Below are 17,226 nucleotides of genomic sequence, written 5' to 3' on the forward strand. Positions count from 1 at the left end.
CTAGATAGTTTATAGATATCCAACTCTCCTTCTTTGGTATCTAGTCGTTTATACATATCGTCGTAAGCCGCTAACTTAGCTTCTCTGACAGCTTTCTTCGCCTCTTGCTTCGCTTTTCTATACCTTTCACCATTTTCATCAGTCCTCTCCTTGTATAAGGCTTTACAACATTCCTTCTTAGCCTTCACCTTTGTTTGTACCTCCTCATTCCACCACCAAGATTCCTTTTGGTGTGGGGCAAAGCCCTTGGACTCTCCTAATACCTCTTTTGCTACTTTTCGGATACAACTAGCCATGGAATCCCACATTTGGCTAGCTTCCCCCTCTCTATCCCACACACATTGGGTGATTACCTTCTCTTTGAAAATGGCTTGTTTTTCTTCTTTTAGATTCCACCATCTAGTCCTTGGGCACTTCCAAGTCTTGTTCTTTTGTCTTACTCTTTTGATATGTACATCCATCACCAACAAGCGATGTTGATTAGCCACGCTCTCTCCTGGTATAACTTTGCAATCCTTACAAGTTATACGATCCCCTTTCCTCATTAGAAGAAAATCTATTTGTGTTTTTTGACGACCCACTCTTGTAGGTGATCACATGTTCTTCTCTCTTCTTAAAGAAGGTGTTGGCTAAGAAGAGATCATATGCCATTGCAAAATCCAAGATAGCTTCCCCATCCTCGTTTCTCTCCCCAAAACCATGGCCACCATGAAAACCTCCATAGTTGCCTGTCTCCCTGCCCACGTGTCCATTTAAATCTCCTCCTATAAATAACTTCTCCGTCTGAGCAATTCCTTGCACCAAGTCTCCAAGATCTTCCCAAAATTTCTCCTTCGAACTCGTATCCAACCCTACTTGAGGTGCGTACGCACTAATCACATTGATAAGTTCTTGTCCTATTACAATCTTGATTGCCATGATTCTATCTCCTACCCTCTTGACATCTACAACATCTTGTACCAAGGTCTTGTCCACGATGATGCCAACACCGTTTCTCGTTCTATTTGTGCCCGAATACCAAAGTTTAAACCCTGAGTTTTCTAGATCCTTTGCCTTACTACCAACCCACTTAGTTTCTTGTAGGCACATAATATTTATCCTTCTCCTCACCATAACTTCCACTACTTCCATAGATTTTCCCGTTAAGGTTCCTATATTCCACGTTCCTAAACGCATTTTGCTCTCTTGAACTCTACCCTTCTGTCCTAGCTTCTTCACCCTCCCCCGTCTAATAGGATCAAAGTACTTCTTTTGTGTGTCCCGGGTAAAGTTGATAGGAGCATATGCTCCCAAACAACTTTGAGTGGAGTCGTTCGAAAAGAAGTTTCTATGGCCCCCTTGCTCATTTAACACTGCATCCGGGTGCCGATGGAGATACAGCGACCCTTGCTCACTTATCACTGTGCTCAGGCCACACAGCGCGCCACTTACGGGTGACGCCCTAGCTTTAGCGCGATTTTGTTCTGGATTCATTTTCATAAGGATTCGACGTGATCATGGAGTGCCGGCTGTCGACTACCTGACGCCCTCCCCCTCCTCCTTTATCCGGGCTTGGGACCGGCCATGTAAGACATAGGCGGAGTTACATGAAAGATTAAATTTGTATATTTATGAATCTAAATAAAGGAATTGATGTATGTCTATTTATAAATTTTAATTTTTATTCAAATTCCAAATTTATTTCCTTTATCGAAAGAGAATTAGGAATCAAGATTAAGTGAATAGATATCCTGGATGGATGATGAGGGAGGACAGCTGGTCCCTCTTGCACCGGATAAATAAACGAGGCTTTGAGTCTCACACAAACTCTTCACTAGTCGGGTCAGAATCCCCAGACACATATCTTAAGGACTTAAACCTCACTTCATCACTGTAAATACTCGAATTTACGTTCAGTAGTTCACGAACTATAGCTCGACCTTCAAGCATGCTCACTACTGCAGACATTGTAGGTCTCAGTGTGGGTGATCGATTAGTGCATAGTAGAGCTACCTTAATCATTCTCATCGCCTCTTGCTCGTTGAACTCAGAACCCAACATTGGATCCACCAGCTCCATCAGATCTCCCCTCTGTTGCAAAAACACAGGCCTGCAACATCAAGGAAACATATATAGCTGAAAAGTTTCTTGGTTAATTTAGTAAATTAAGAAACATTTATAGCTGCGATATCAAATGTCGAATGGAAAATATTTCCTACTAATTTCATCTACAAAATGGATGTGGTGAAGGTCTTACCCAATCTAGAAGGCATACATAACTCTCATTCGGCCAATTCTTTATGTTGTTTTTTCCAGATACGAGTTCCAGTGCAACAACCCCAAAACTGTACACATCAACTTTTTCCGTTAAATGCCCCCATAATGCATATTCCGGGGCCATGTATCCTCTGCAAAACAAATGGGAAGATTGTTTTATCCATATCTGGCTTAATACATCACTAGTGCCTACAAACTATAGAGACATATTGTCATAAAAACTACTGAGGAAAATCAAGGAATCAAGATTTGGAAGAACAAAGTCAAATAAAATCAAGAATGAATTGAAAGGTTACACACATAGTTCCAGCTACTCGGGTGATAATACGGGTCTTATCCTCTTCGTCTAGCTTGGCCAAACCAAAGTCAGAGATTTTAGGGTTCAGGTCCCCATCAAGCAATATATTTGTAGCTTTGATGTCTCTATGCACAATTTTCAGTGTCGACTCCTCATGCATAAAAGTCAAACCTCTTGCAATGCCAGTGCATATTTTCTGCCTTGTAGGCCAGTCCAGATTAAATAGGCCTTCCTCTTGACCTAATTTAGCAAACATAAACTAACAAATAAGATTCATTTATCAAACTAGTTCAAATTATAATACGTATACCATCCAATTCTCATCTTTCCAGCTTACCAAATAAAGAATGTGCAAGGCTATTGTTCTCCATATATTCATATACCAATAATAATTGATTTCCTTCAATGCAACATCCATACAATCTTACGAGATTTGGGTGTCGTAAAGCAGAAATCATGCCTATTTCATTCACAAATTCACGGTTTCCTTGTTGTGATGTAGAAGATAGTTGCTTAACTGCAATAGTAGTACCATCTAGTAATTTGCCCTGCAATTTGAAATATAATACATTTGGGAAATGCAGGTCATCCATAGACGAAAAGAATATTATAAAGGAAATTGCTTACAAGTTTTGGAAAAATGGAGTTACAGAATACCTTGTAAACAGCTCCAAAGCCACCTTCCCCAAGCTTGTTTGCAGCGTCGAAGTTGTTAGTGGCAGCTTTGATTTGTTTGAACCCAAAGAAACCAGTTTGCAGATCTAATCCTTTCAGATCTGTTGATGTGACGAGGTTAACATCTTGAACTTATATTAGCAACTACAAGAATTGAAACATGGACTATAGCAGATCTCAGTGAAGGTACAACTTAAATTGCTACATCTGCTTTCCTTTTCTGCACAATATTTACATTACCTTGTTCCCTAGTAGATCTCCTACGGTCCTTAAAGTATGTTAGCCAAAGAATGCCAACAGTTATGAAAAAGAGGCACAGCGCTGAAAGAACTCCAACCACAATGAATATCTTCGTTTTTCTATCATCGGGAGGTTTGAAATCTAGAAGTGAAAGCAGAGCCAAGAACTGTGATCACTGAGATTGTAGTCAAAATAAACAGAAAACTTATTAGTTAAATTACTTACCAGACTCCACTGAGATAGCAGATATAAGAGAACCATATATTCCTCTTCTCGGAGCATTTGATGTCCCTTTCCCGGCCCAATAAAATCGGATCTCTAAAGCCCTATCACTGACAACTGCTTTAAATACCTTAATCACTTCCTTATCAACCCCTTGTGCTTCCTTTTCAATATTGAAATCTTTCATTACCAATTTTTCCTGTAACAAATAACTACAGTAAATTTTTCTACATGAAAGCTGAGAAAGAAATGGACTGATAACACGAGTATTAGGAACATTAGAGGAAGAATACGTGAACATACAAAAATGATTACCTGGATATATACATCAAAAATTCGTCTTCCAACACTGTAATAAGACCTATTGTCTCTCATCACTATTTCCGCAAAGTGTAATTTCACGGTGTAATTTCCGTTTCCTAAGCAACGGGCATAGTATGTGAGAGAAAGAGGAGAAATTCTTGCAGTTCTGTACAATTCAGAGTTGGTCATTTTGAGTAAGGAGATATTTTCTGCTATGAAGTAATGGTCAAAATTCTTAATCCCAAATTCACCAGTGCTACTAAATCCCCAATTCCTTGTCTCATGATGAAAAAACTTTGCTCCGCCTCCTGAAGCTTCATCAGCATCATATTTTAAGCTTCCAACGGTGACTTGTTTTCCACCACAATTTATATGCACCGAATACTGTTCTATAAAGAAGAAAAACAGCATACATAGCAGAAGACATATGGACTCGAAACAATACTGTATACGAAAACACTAGAGATATTCAACGACAGAGTTAGTTACCTTTTGAACATGGATAGAGGCAACTGCTAAGAATTCTACATTGATAGATTTAAGAAAGATTCATTAGCTTACGACCAATGAATATGGAACAAGTAATAAAATCCCTATGAAACGGATTGAGTTTGAAGCTTACGAGTTGTTTTGTCTGGAAAAACTTTTGAACATGTTACTGATGAAACAACAAACTAGTTACAATGTGTTACAATGTATCAAAAGAGCGAAATACATTTATCTCAAGAAGGTAAATAAGCGTGTAAACCAGAAATGGATTTGCTCTTACAAGGTATCTTGACATGTAGTTGGGACAGAGTTCTCTGAAAAATTGTTATAGGAAAGATCTACTATGCTGCACAGAAACATGTGTTTATGGTAAAACTTGAATGTAAATTACATAACTTGCACAGAATGCAGAGGAATTTTGTTTTCTGGTGAAGAAATTATTCAATATTTCACAGACAGCATCAAGAGAGAAAAATTCAACCGATCAATATGATATATCTCAGCTGCAGCCTTCTTATAATCATGAATCATCCGTGCAAAAAAAAACATACTTCTACGCATAACCTGATACATCCATCCTTACAGAAGTAGCATTACAATCTGTCTAGCAAGTTTCGAAATTCTTAATCACACATATTGTCATATTCTATTTATGGAAGCGCCACAAGCACAGAAACTAAAATGATATATAATTACATATGCATGTGATCCAAGTAATTGATAGATATGAAGCGAATTCTAACAATACATACGAGTAAGATTTAGGATAAAGAAACGTACTAGCGAGTATCTCTATTTTTTATCCACTCCGGAAGCCCAGTAAGCAAGTTACTTGTCAGATATCTGATCATTAAGCAATATCAAATGTGTGTAAACGTGAATAAAAATCTAACTTAAATCAATGCCAGTTCAAAAATTACACACAAAGGAGGAAAGTATATTTAGTGTATTGTATACACTTCTTACATTGTGATCAGTCCCAATAAATCTGCAAGATCGGGAATGTTCCCTTTCAATCTGTTGAAGCTAAGATCCCTGTAATAGTAATTAAATTGTAAAAAATAGGTAACATTTCCACAAATGTAATTATTTCATATAAATGACTGTAATCTGCTGTCCACAAATACCAAGAGCTGCAAATCACCAAAAAAAGAACAGAAAATGGATGAACAGAAGTATTACAAATGTCGTAGACTTTTCATATTAGAGAAATATTCAGGGATTGTTCCTGTTATATTGCAGCTCCTTAAACTCCTGCAATTTGAAGCTACCCAATATAAGAAAAATAACTGTGATATATAATGCGCGTAGATTATTCTAATCATAAAGAATACTAAAGCCTTAGAGATGACTCACAATTTCTGCAAGTCTTTCATTTTTGATAAATTTGGAAGATCTGAACTCTCACCACTTAAGTCACTAATCGCTCTACAAAAGATGGTATCAAGAAATGAGTAGGAATACAGGTCTCTTCAGCAATGATATTCCAACATAAATAAATAAAAGAATGAAAATGATCTGAAATTTGCAATATATAATTGAGAACGTAGAAGACAGGACTCACAGGTTTGTCATATTATTTAAGGAAGAAATGCTAGAAGGGATGGGCCCTTTAAGACCACTCGCTTGCATCTCGCTGTAAACAACATATAACGAATGGATTAAATTTCAGCTGAAAATATTTGCATAAGATATCAATTTGAAAGGCATGCTCAAAAAGATCTCTTACAGATCCTGGAGTTCTTTCCAACTAGGAAAATAGTTGGGTATTCTTCCCGTGAAGTTGTTACTGCCAATCCGGCTGCGAAAGTTTATGAATGCCCCCATAAACAAAAGTCACAAACCTGATTTTTTATTTTTTTCCCCCGGAAACATATTAATTATGTACAATACAATAAATCTACTTACAGTATTTTCAATTTGGTCAGATTAGTGAGAGCCACAGGCAACTCTCCAGTGAGATCGTTGGCACATAAATAGCTGCAGTTAATTAATATTGCCAAGTTAACCATTGTCTATTTAATGTTGTACTTATGCAAACAAAATAATATCAAATGCAAACTGTAAAGAAAAGCAGAGGATGAAATGAAAATGCCACCGACAGAATCTCCATGTTAACCAATTTCCCAAGCTCCAGGGGAATAGGTCCAGAAAATAAGTTGCTTTCCAAAGACCTGAAAGCATGCATGGTCTCTTCACAGTCACAACCAAATGGTACATCGTATTTCATGTAGATGCGATAACATTAGGAAGGAAAGTTGAAAGCATACAAAGCTCGGAGAGTAGTTATGATTCCCAGATAGCCAGGAATAGGTCCTGATAACTTGTTCACGCTGAGAACCCTGCACTAGGTACATTCCATTAGTTCAGCTATTGAGAGGAAAATTTATAACTGCCAACATCAAACTTGAGCGCAAGTCACGTACAGAGATTCCAACTTAGTAGAAGTCCATTCGAACGGTATTGAACCACTAAGGTAATTTTGGCCCAGATTACTATGAACAAAGAAGAAAGAGTGCTATTGATTAGGACAGAAGCAAATAGTTTTGAGCTGCTAAAGCTAAAGCCAATAGTTGTAAGATTCTCATACACTTCCTTAAGGTAAGGCAACTTCACTAGTGCTGGTGGAAGCACACCATCGAGGTCTTGCCCCACAAGCCACCTGCATGACATTTGTGACGAGCCAAAAAAGCATAGGCGACAAATTTTGTGTTAAAAATTCCAGATAAAGATTTCAGGAAAGAAGTCAAACATATAGGCCTCATTTGGGATCAAGGATTGGATTGGTTAAACCATTCCAATCCTAGGGACCAAAACAAGGCCTAAACAGAGACACTCTTGTACTAACCAATCTAAATGTCACTGACTTTATTTATAATGTGAAATTGGTCAGGGAATAAGATTTGTTGGGTATTCCAAAATTTTTGACTTTCTGATACCAAAAATTTGTCATGATTTATTTAACAGCTGCAGGAGCTGCTAATCTTCCAACATGAATTTTAGACTTACATGCTTTGGATGTGGCATACTTTCCCTGGGAAGGAGCAATTGCAGACGAGAGTATTATTGTACTGATCCGTGTGTGGTGTTGAGAAAGTTGGAATATTGCTGCATGGGTCACTGAAATTCCAGTCCTTTTTGTTGAGTTGATCAGCTATGTCACGAAGGGCTTCCACTGCCACGCCCACATATACCAAAAACAGTTTCTCAAATTTATTTTAAGAAAATTTACCCATGAGAAATTTTAAAATCCTAATAAATTCTGAAATGATAGAATTTAAAATGATGATGCAGTAGGATCTGTTTGTGATTTCATACTTAGAAAGCACTTTTTTTTTTTTTTAATGTTTGCGACTATTTGAGCGTGGCTCAATACCACGAATTACATGTAGGGGTGTGATATCCACACACCCCTTTTTACTTCTTCCACATCTTTTTGGTTTTCGGCGGTCAGATTGGATGAATTGAAGAAGATCAACAGATAGAAATTAACAAAGGGTGTGTGAGAAGTAAAAAAGGATGTGTGGATAGCACACCCCTACATGTATTAGTCGTCAGATTCGATTGTCACAACTATGGATCTTCTATTTTCAATCTTAGACATTCATTTTTCCTATCACTAATTGTTATGGACCGTTGAAGAAAATTGTTTTTTCATAAGCGGTTTTGCTTTTAGTAGAAGCACTTTTTTCTAGAAACATGTTAAAAATTTTGAGAGTTGTATTGAGCCAGGTTGCTCACCACCCTCAACTAGTGGTTATGCTCACAATCCTACTTATTACCATTAAATGAGTTTAAATTTTGAGGTTTGTATCTATTCACTACTCAAATTTCGAAATTTAAACTCATCCGACGATGATAAATAGAGTAGTGAACATCACCATCACTTGAAATTGGTGAGCAAATATATATATTTCCCCTAATGGTATAGAAATTGTGAAGTGAGTTTATTATTTGGCTAAAGTGTAATAGAATTTAAAGAGAAATTTAATAACTCAGGTCATGCAGCTTGTGGTGAGGTTTTTCGAGATTCTACTAGTTATTTTCTTGGTGGTTTCTCCTTAAACTTGGGGCATCATACTTCTTTCTATGCAGAACTTCATGTTGTCATCCTAGCTATGGAGTTAGCTCACGCGAAGTTGGCAAAATTTATGACTTGAAAGTGACTCTTCTAGTGTGATATCTTGTTTTCCTTCTTTTTTTTTTCTCCTCGGTTTCTTCGGACTAATTGGAAAATTTTTATTTCTCTGTTGCAGCACATAATCCTCCCCTCCCCTTGGGCCCCCTTTCTTGTATTTTCTTATTTGAGAGAGGTAAGGTTTATGTTTTTTTCTCTTTTTTTTTTTGGTATCTTTTTTTAAGAAGGGCAAGATTTATATCCTACCCTCTATTTTTGTATTTTGTTTTACTTGCTTTATGAGGATAAGATTTATATCCCTCTGACTAGATATAATTTTTTTTCATATGAATACAATTTCATACGGCCGAGGTTCTCCAATAAAAAAAAAAGGAAGAAATTTAATTCCATCTTTTAAGCGACACCAATATAAATGCATGGTCGTGGGATGGGGTCCAATTGACGCGGCGTTGGTGGTGAGACAATGGCTGCAACGTTGGTTGTTATGGCGAGGGGGTTCAATTTATCGGTCATTGAAATTATGTACCCAGTGATATTCTATAATTGTTTGGTTAACTGATGAAAGGCTATGCTATCATTTCTGGTAAAAAAAAAAAAAAAAACTTGTGAGGTAGTACTGGTACATGATTAATTGTTTGTTTCTTCTTTGAAATTCTCACTCTTGAATTTTATGACCTCCAAATTATTTTTTTCATGCAAAATTTCTAGAACTTTCTGTTTGGGAATCCAAACAAAGATTTGGATCTAACTTTTGCTCCAAATTTACTTCAACCTAAATGATTTTAGAGATTTTAAAATTTAGCTTGATTTTGAAATCAATTTCATATTTTGAAAAATGTAAAATTGAAATTAATTACTAAACAAGTTCTAAAAAAAACATAGGGGCATTTTGATATAAACGCTTCGTTCTTTAATTCTGTTGATTAAACATTTGTTCCTTTTAAGAATTTGATTAAACATTTTTCCCACAATTTTATTAAAGGTACGATTGACTATCTATAATATTGGCACATTTGATTTTATGGTAATTTGAATTTCTGGTACATTTTGTTTCTTGGTATTATTTAGAATCTAAATGTACAAAAAATTGGCGTTTATTTTCAAATGTACCACAAATTTTAAATACATTTTTATATAACAATTCTAAAATTTTAACAAATTAATGAAGCTTCTAATGAAAGTATTAATGCCGTTTTTTAATGAAGGAAGTGACTAATTAAATATAATAACAGAAATAAAAATTTACATTTTTTTTAGTGATAATGAGAAATTAGTTAAATTAATATTTTTAATAAAGTCACAAATTTAAAATTCGCTAAATTGTAGGAAATTAGTTGTTAGGTAGCTTAAGTGGATATATATTAAATAAAAAAATTGCTGAGTTGGTAATTGATCAGTTATCTTAATCAAATTTTGTAAAGAAACAGATGCTTAGTCTAAATAAGTTAGAAATGTAGGCGATTCTAATTACTTCAAAAAAATATTCATTTTGCAAAAAAAAAAAAAGACGAAAATAAAAACAAGAAAAATAAAGACTTTGACATTAAAAAAAAACTAAAAATGAAGACTAAATGATTATCAAACATCTCCTGAAATTAGCTACTTAAGAAAAATTGCTTACCTTCATCATCTGCAAGAGTCCCCACCTGTGCTTGGGATTTGATTGGTTCAGTGCACATAAGCACTGTGAGTACAACAACATAGCTGAAGAGGATGATGGGCTGCTTTGAAATAATATTACGACTTTCCATCATGTTTCCTCACCACGCACTTTACAGTTTACATTCCATGAGCTCTGCTGGCTATATATGTCGGCAGACCCCTTATAATACCAACCCTGAACTCGACTTTTACGGTCTTCTTTTATTAATTAAGTAATCTTTAGTTAATCATACGTCCTTATTAGAAAAATACAAGTTCGGTAGAGCCCTTATAATATCAACCTTGACCTCGATTTTTATGGTCTTCTTTTATTAATTAAGTAATCTTTAGTAATCGTACGTGCTTATTAGAAAAATACAAGTTGTTGGCTGTAAACTAATTGCCAAGTAGATGAAGATACAGGAATATCTATGTTACTATCTTACATTATTATCAGCTGTTGGTTGTGATTCTTGTGAACTAATTGACAAGCAGAACTGGATTAGTCCAAGTTTGAATAAGACCATTATTATTCAATGTATTCACGCACGCGTCATTCAAACTTCAAAATTAGACGTCTTCTATGTATGTCCAATTAGAATTGATATATACAGGGAATGAGGACAATTTTCTCTTACTACGGGAAAGAGGAAGGTTCCTCTAAAACTGCCTATTATAATTATCTCGTACCAACTAAAGTCAAGTTATATCGAATGTTTGATGTACTGCCAATGTGATATTCATACATTCCTTTTTATTTTTTTCACATATTTTTAATTTTCGGCCGTCGGATCGGATGAATTGAAGAAGATCAAATGATAGAAATTAACAAAGGGTGTGAGAGAAGTAAAAAGAGGTGTGTGGATAGCACACCCCTAGATATAAGCTCATGTAACACTTATTTCCTTGACAAAAATCCATCTCATTTTAAACGTTTAAATAAAACCCAGATTTGAAGTAGACTATCATGTAAACAAATAAATAGCTATTTTTTTCAAACTATTTACAATTGAGCCACAACACTCTAATTATGTTAATGAATTTAATTATCCACCATAATTGTGGGAAGTGCCTTATTATTAAAAAATTATCTACCTTTATTATTAAAAAAATTATCTACCTTATACTTCTCTTACCATCATGTGTTTCATTTCTTTTATTTGTTTGACAATCATTGTAGGTAAATGATTTTGTATGTATGTATTGGGCACATTTTGTTAAAATTATATATATGCGTACAAATAATTTATCTATATTTTATGTAAAATAATATGTGATTAATTAATTTTGAATCAATTGGCTAAAAATATTTATTTATTTTGTAGGTAAATTATTTTTCATGTGATATTACATATAGACTAGCCACATTTTGTTATTATTATATAGAGTGTGCAATCAATCGACATTCTTTTATTTTGTAGGTAAATTATTTTGCATGTAGGTAATTTACCTATGTTATATTTAAAATATTGATAATTTTGAATAAAATAACTTTTTTTTATATTTGTAGGATATACCAATTTACCTGTTAGCATGACACGCCTCGACCCTGATATTTCCCGAATACCAAGATAGACACATGCTGGCCGATACCCGAGGGTGACGAAAGCCATTAATTGATACAAAAGCTTAGAATAAGAAATAAATAAGGGTTAGAAATTTAAAATACAATGAATTAATAATTTAGGAACGTGTTCAGAGTATACAACTAACTAGAGCTCTAAAAGGATTAATATAAAATTGAATAAATAAGAGGATGTAGGTCCTACACCGAGAGGACTCGAATATGCCAATGCGAAAGCGTTGACGTCGGGATCGTATGCCTCGATTCTAAATCCTGAAAGGGGGCGCAAAACAAGGGTGAGTAGACCAAGTTTATATACATGCATAATACAAAAACAGTTATAAATATACTAACCCCTAAAGTTTTAATAATGAAAACTACTAGCATAATAAATGATAGGTTTTTCTAAAACTCTAGCATGCCATAAAACATCTCAACATGTATAATGCGGAAAAACATTATATAAATCATCGCGTGTATCGTCTCGTAAATTGTCTCATAAGCGTGGTGTGCTGCTAGTAAGATCACTGAATAAATATACTCCTGGCCCAATGCCAGCACCTAAGTCTCTGTGCCCGTAGCCAGAGATAACTCCTTTCCGGCCCAATGCATATCTCCGTGTCCCTTAACCTTTCGCTAGGGATTATTTCTCCCGGCCTAATTGCCAACACTAGATCCTCACCCCAGGCGGCATAGTGTCCACTAGGTACGCACAAATAGTTACGCCTCTAAAAAATAATCACTTCATAGTATAAAGTAATCCATTGTCTATACTATAAAGAGGGGTTTTTAAAACATGTTCTAGCATCCTATCGTCATCCATCAGATAGTCTACCAGTTCATGGTTTTTATAGAAAATACGATATATTAAAATATAGTTCAATATAGGCCAATAATTAATTCCTCACCAAAAACACGAGACGAAAATCAACATATTCAATAAACATGCTTAACATAAATCAAATCATAAACTCGTAAGGCATGCTATTCATTTATGCAATTAAACTATGAAATCACGTAAATTTTAGAAGGGGTAGACTCACAGATACTTAGCCACCGAAGAGCCACGCAAGCTAGCAAAGACGGAATGCCACAAACAATTGCCCCTAAGCACATAAAGGGTCCAATTAATAAAACTCTATTATAACAATTGAATCTAGGAAAACGGACATCGAAAACGGATTCAGGACGTCGAATTACCCAAAGAAGGGTCCCAGTTAAATTTCATAAACGTCGATAGAATATTCTCCTGACGGAATATTCCCTAATAGAATATTTCCCATAAAGGGTTTGGACTGGTTAAGGTTAAGGGTTTAGGGTAATGGGGTTTAAAGGGTTGACTTAGGATACACGGGCCTAAGACCCTAATGGAAAATGGCCTAAAGGCCTTTAGTTTAGTAAATAAAAATAAAAACAACTTAGAGTAAAGAGTTTTTGGGTTTTAAGGAGGATGGGCCTAAGGCTCTGATTTAGAATGGCCCAAAGGCCTTTTACATTAAAACAATATTTAAAATAAATAATAAAAACTGAAATGGGTTTTGGGTTGGGCTCAGCAGGAAAGGCCAAAGGGCTTGGGTTTTCTAGGTTGCCAGATTCAAAGGAAGGAGAAGGCCGGATTTCGGCCGGGAAGCTATACCAACTTTAAACGGCCATAACTTTGTCAAAACTCAACCAAATCGAGTGATTCAAAAACGGAAATTGTAGCCCTCAAAGAGACGAAGAGAATGGTAGCTCACACGACGTCTAACTCACCATTTTTTGGCCGTAAAACGCCTCGAAAGCCACTAATGTTGCCGGAAACTGGGTAAGATTCAAATGGATATAACTTCTTCAATACTTAACGAAATTGGGTGAAAAAAAAAAAGGAAAGTTGTATTACTCAGTGAGACAAAGAGATTGATACCTTGCACACAGACCAACTCGCCGTAATTTGGCCGGAATATGCTTCGAAAGTGGCAGTGCTCGCCGAAAATTTTGGAAAAGCTACTCCAAGCTATTTTCTACGATTCAAACGTATACACCACTTAAAACAAGCTTCAATATAACCCTAAAACACAACTCAAGGGCTTCTAGAAGCTTACCAACGTCGAAACGATACGAAACTCGACGGAGAATATGATGAACAGTACCGGTCGAAAGGAAGAGAAGGGTTTGGGGGTGTTCTTTCTTCGATTCTAAGCTCACTAGGGTGCTAATGGAAATGTTGATGTTGTTGTGGTGATGTTTGTTGGTAAGAAAAGCTCTCGGAGGGGCTGAGATAGAGAGAGCCGAGAGAGAGAGATGAGGGAGAGTGAGGGAGGAGAGAAAGAGGAAGATTTTCAAAAAAATAAAAGAAAAAGGAAAGGGAACGGGGACAAAACAGGGGGTGGGCTCTTTGGACACATCATTTAAGACCTAAAAATCATTTTAAAAGCAAGATAAACTCAAACTTAGTGAAAATACAATTTAACTTAGGGGTGTGTGTAACATAGCATCATGTGAAAACAACTATATAAGGAACATTGGTATCATGTAAATTTTTGTTATTAAATGCATAGGAATCATGACATTTAAATTTTTTTCCAAATTCCCATAAGGTATTTGAAGACATTTAATTGAATGAAATAATGTAAGATAAATGTAGATAATAAGTGAGAGACCCAAAGTAGTGTTATTAGGGGTAATTTAGACATCCAAAAATACAAATTTTGCCAAGTCAAACTTGATTATGAATATTGCTCAGTTGGAGCCTAGTCATCGGGTTTTTGTTAGAGAAATTTATCATGATAGGTTTTAGTTAAAGAAAATTGAATTTCAAGGGGTGTACACCAGCCTCAGATTATCATGTTTCACTTGCTGGTTGTATTCTACCTTAATTTAGCATGAACTAGCTACTAATGCCCGCGCGTTGCTGCGGGATTACAAATTGATCTTATAGCAGTGTATAAATTTGAGTTAGTATCAGTGTAACATTAATTAATCTAAACAAAATTACCATAGTGAAGGAAAGAATTTTATTTGCTATAGAAAAATTATAGTTTTGATACCTTACAAAGGTAATTTGTTTTAAAAGATTGAAAGCCAGCGGTTTTCAATCTTGAAATTCCACAGCATCCTTTGAAAAATAGCGACCTTGATCGGATAGAACTATTGTACCACCTACAGGAAAGAGAAAACAATGAGTTAATGAGATATTCTTATACACAAAAAGAAAACACTTGACGCTGAATGAACAAAATATTCAAACATGGAAAACACATCATGAGGGATAATCTATCATTTTTGGCCAAGTGAGGAATGATATCTTGAGTATCGAGAGAGAAGATTTTAGAGACAAAGTGAGGACAGAAGAGAGGGGGGAGCACCTTGGGCAAGGAGGCGGTTGATATGTCCAATTTTTCACAATGTCCTTCAAGCTTGCACCAACAATTAAAAACAGATAAACACAACATGATTGCAGAACGGAATTAGAAACGATCTAATTTTGGGAAAACCTGTGGCTCGAACGCACATCCAATGACAATTGCTGCTTGAGTTTAGTAACATTAGTTAAATACAATACAATGTTTGCTTGCATAATCATGTTTAGTGATGCATTGGAATGCTCTCGAGGAAACAACTAAAGAAAATACGTAACTTAGTATTCGATAATGCACATTATAACTCATTTTTATGCAGAAATCAAGGTCCCATTTGATAACCATTCTGTTTTTGTCAACTTAAGTTTACTTCTCAAAACGTAACAGAATGCAAGGTTCTCAACTCAAACACACTTAACATCTGCAGGTGTAAGAGTAGCACTATAATGTAACAAAAGACTTCACACTACTCAAAAGATTGCTGTTGAAGAATCCATGTTCTAATTAGCACTAATCACGACACGAATACACTAAAGTCGAAACTTAAGTAAAAAACGATGGAAAACAGATGCATAATGACAGGGAGACACGTACCTAAAAAGCAATCAAGACCTTTAACTCTTTGTTCATAAGCAGCTTGGTAAAACATCATTAAAGCTGCAGCCTCTCCGTTTAAAGCGTCAAAAGGATTGGGATACAACAGAAGTTGTGGCAACAACACTTCAAATACGTTTGCAAGATCTGGAAACACAGGCAGATGTAAGAGAATAAAACTTGGATTTCGCTACTTTCCCCATGCTTATAAGAGAATTTATTGTCCATTAGGTCTTACTGGGTACAAATAACGATAAACCGACTACAATACTACCTGCACAAATACAGTTCTGTTCCAACACGAATTCCTCAGACGATGCGGCTGCTGCAGATCAAGTTCAATCTTGATTGTTTTGTATTTAGTTCACATGGTGCTATTTATTTGTAATCCTACTTCTACACGTATATCAATTGTAATTAGAGCAATGACCAAACAACAAATTCCATTAAAAAAAAAAAAACTAACCAAAAATATCAAATCATAAATCTCAGAAAGCCCAATGCACAAAATTGCAGAAATAAGGAAGGAATCATAATCAAAACAAACGATACAAACACACACAGAGAAAATATATACTTTTATGTACTTAGCTACTGTACAAACCGCTCATTCAATTGCCTTATTCCCTTTTCCCCTACTAAATAAAAAAGAGGTCAGTGAATCAATACAAATATTCATTGAAATAAAAAAAATTTAAAAAAATCCAAGATTTTCCTCAAGCGATATCCCAGAATTTAAATTCATGCTATATCCATTCCCTAATTCTCTTAATTGTAGGCAACCCAGAAACAAAAAAAAATGAAAAACTGATTCTCAGTATCCAAACAGCTCAAAACCCAGAACCCAAAAAAAAACCTTTGCGGGTTTGGAGCTCTTTTCTTATAATTGTTACAGTATTGGTGTTGCGCCTCAATTCGTGGTGTTTCCGTCAGTATCAATCGAAGGTGGGGCTGCTGGTTTGGGTGAGGAAGAGGAGGAGGAGGAGGATCCAAGCCTACAAACAGAATCACAAAAAGCACACATAAACACAAAACCCATCTGCAAATCTAAAACCCAAAAGAAAAATTAAAACACCCACACTGAGAAAGCTATCAAACTAACCAGGAAACGCCAACGTTTCTGGGTAAAAAATTGAATCGGATCTAATTGCACCGTTGTCGATAATTCCTGAGAGAAAGATGGAAGGTTGGAGGGCGAGAAAATTCGCCGTTTTGGAGACACGAAGCTAGAGTTGAGAATAGCAGAACTGAGAACGGCGAGAGAGAGAGACGCGAAAGCAGGTCCATCGATGATCGACGCGTGGGAAAAATGAAAACGGAAGGGAAAAAGGGAGAAGAAAAGTGGAGGAGCAGGCGTTGCACAGCGATGGTCGACACGTGCATCCAATGGGGAAAAACGTAATCTCACTGTGCAAAGCAGGTCACAAAGGAGGAAACCAAGGAGAAACCCAGGGGCAAAATGGTCAGC

General features: G+C 35.8%; 1 protein-coding gene and 1 long non-coding RNA gene across 2 annotated transcripts; both read right to left on the reverse strand.

Annotated features, from left to right (window-relative positions):
- Positions 1-1,633: 1,633 nt before the first annotated feature.
- LOC103429680 (probable LRR receptor-like serine/threonine-protein kinase At1g07650) lies at positions 1,634-10,532 on the reverse strand. Its single transcript, XM_029110285.2, has 24 exons — positions 10,243-10,532; positions 7,493-7,658; positions 7,074-7,145; positions 6,910-6,978; positions 6,754-6,825; positions 6,586-6,657; positions 6,392-6,463; positions 6,213-6,284; positions 6,048-6,119; positions 5,840-5,911; positions 5,666-5,737; positions 5,450-5,518; positions 5,264-5,326; positions 4,764-4,829; positions 4,617-4,652; positions 4,484-4,518; positions 4,007-4,383; positions 3,695-3,890; positions 3,470-3,610; positions 3,212-3,330; positions 2,892-3,102; positions 2,557-2,794; positions 2,237-2,387; positions 1,634-2,089 (listed from the first exon to the last, which is right to left on the reverse strand). The coding sequence occupies exons 1-24, from the start codon at positions 10,373-10,375 to the stop codon at positions 2,027-2,029; spliced, it is 2,709 nt and encodes a 902-aa protein (XP_028966118.2). The 5' UTR covers positions 10,376-10,532; the 3' UTR covers positions 1,634-2,026.
- A 1,382-nt stretch (positions 10,533-11,914) lies between these two features.
- LOC139188925 (uncharacterized) lies at positions 11,915-16,607 on the reverse strand. The gene is made up of 6 exons (XR_011572343.1): positions 16,336-16,607; positions 16,033-16,154; positions 15,171-15,905; positions 14,853-14,964; positions 12,870-12,932; positions 11,915-12,099 (listed from the first exon to the last, which is right to left on the reverse strand). It is a non-coding gene; the product is annotated as an uncharacterized lncRNA (long non-coding RNA).
- Between the last annotated feature and the right edge of the window lie 619 nt (positions 16,608-17,226).

Source organism: Malus domestica, chromosome 10, assembly GCF_042453785.1.
Source record: "Malus domestica chromosome 10, GDT2T_hap1".
NCBI classification, from domain to species: domain Eukaryota; kingdom Viridiplantae; phylum Streptophyta; class Magnoliopsida; order Rosales; family Rosaceae; genus Malus; species Malus domestica.

What these genes read in the sequence shown, in the direction of transcription:
- LOC103429680 (XM_029110285.2), bottom strand. Translation starts at nt 10,375, where the DNA reads ATGATGGAAAGTCGTAATATTATTTCAAAGCAGCCCATCATCCTCTTC. An exon ending in TTTTTGATGTATATATCCAG is followed by an intron (nt 3,891 to 4,006) that starts GTAATCATTTTT and finishes TATTTGTTACAG; the next exon opens with GAAAAATTGGTAATGAAAGA. An exon ending in ATGTATGCCTTCTAGATTGG is followed by an intron (nt 2,090 to 2,236) that starts GTAAGACCTTCA and finishes TTGATGTTGCAG; the next exon opens with GCCTGTGTTTTTGCAACAGA.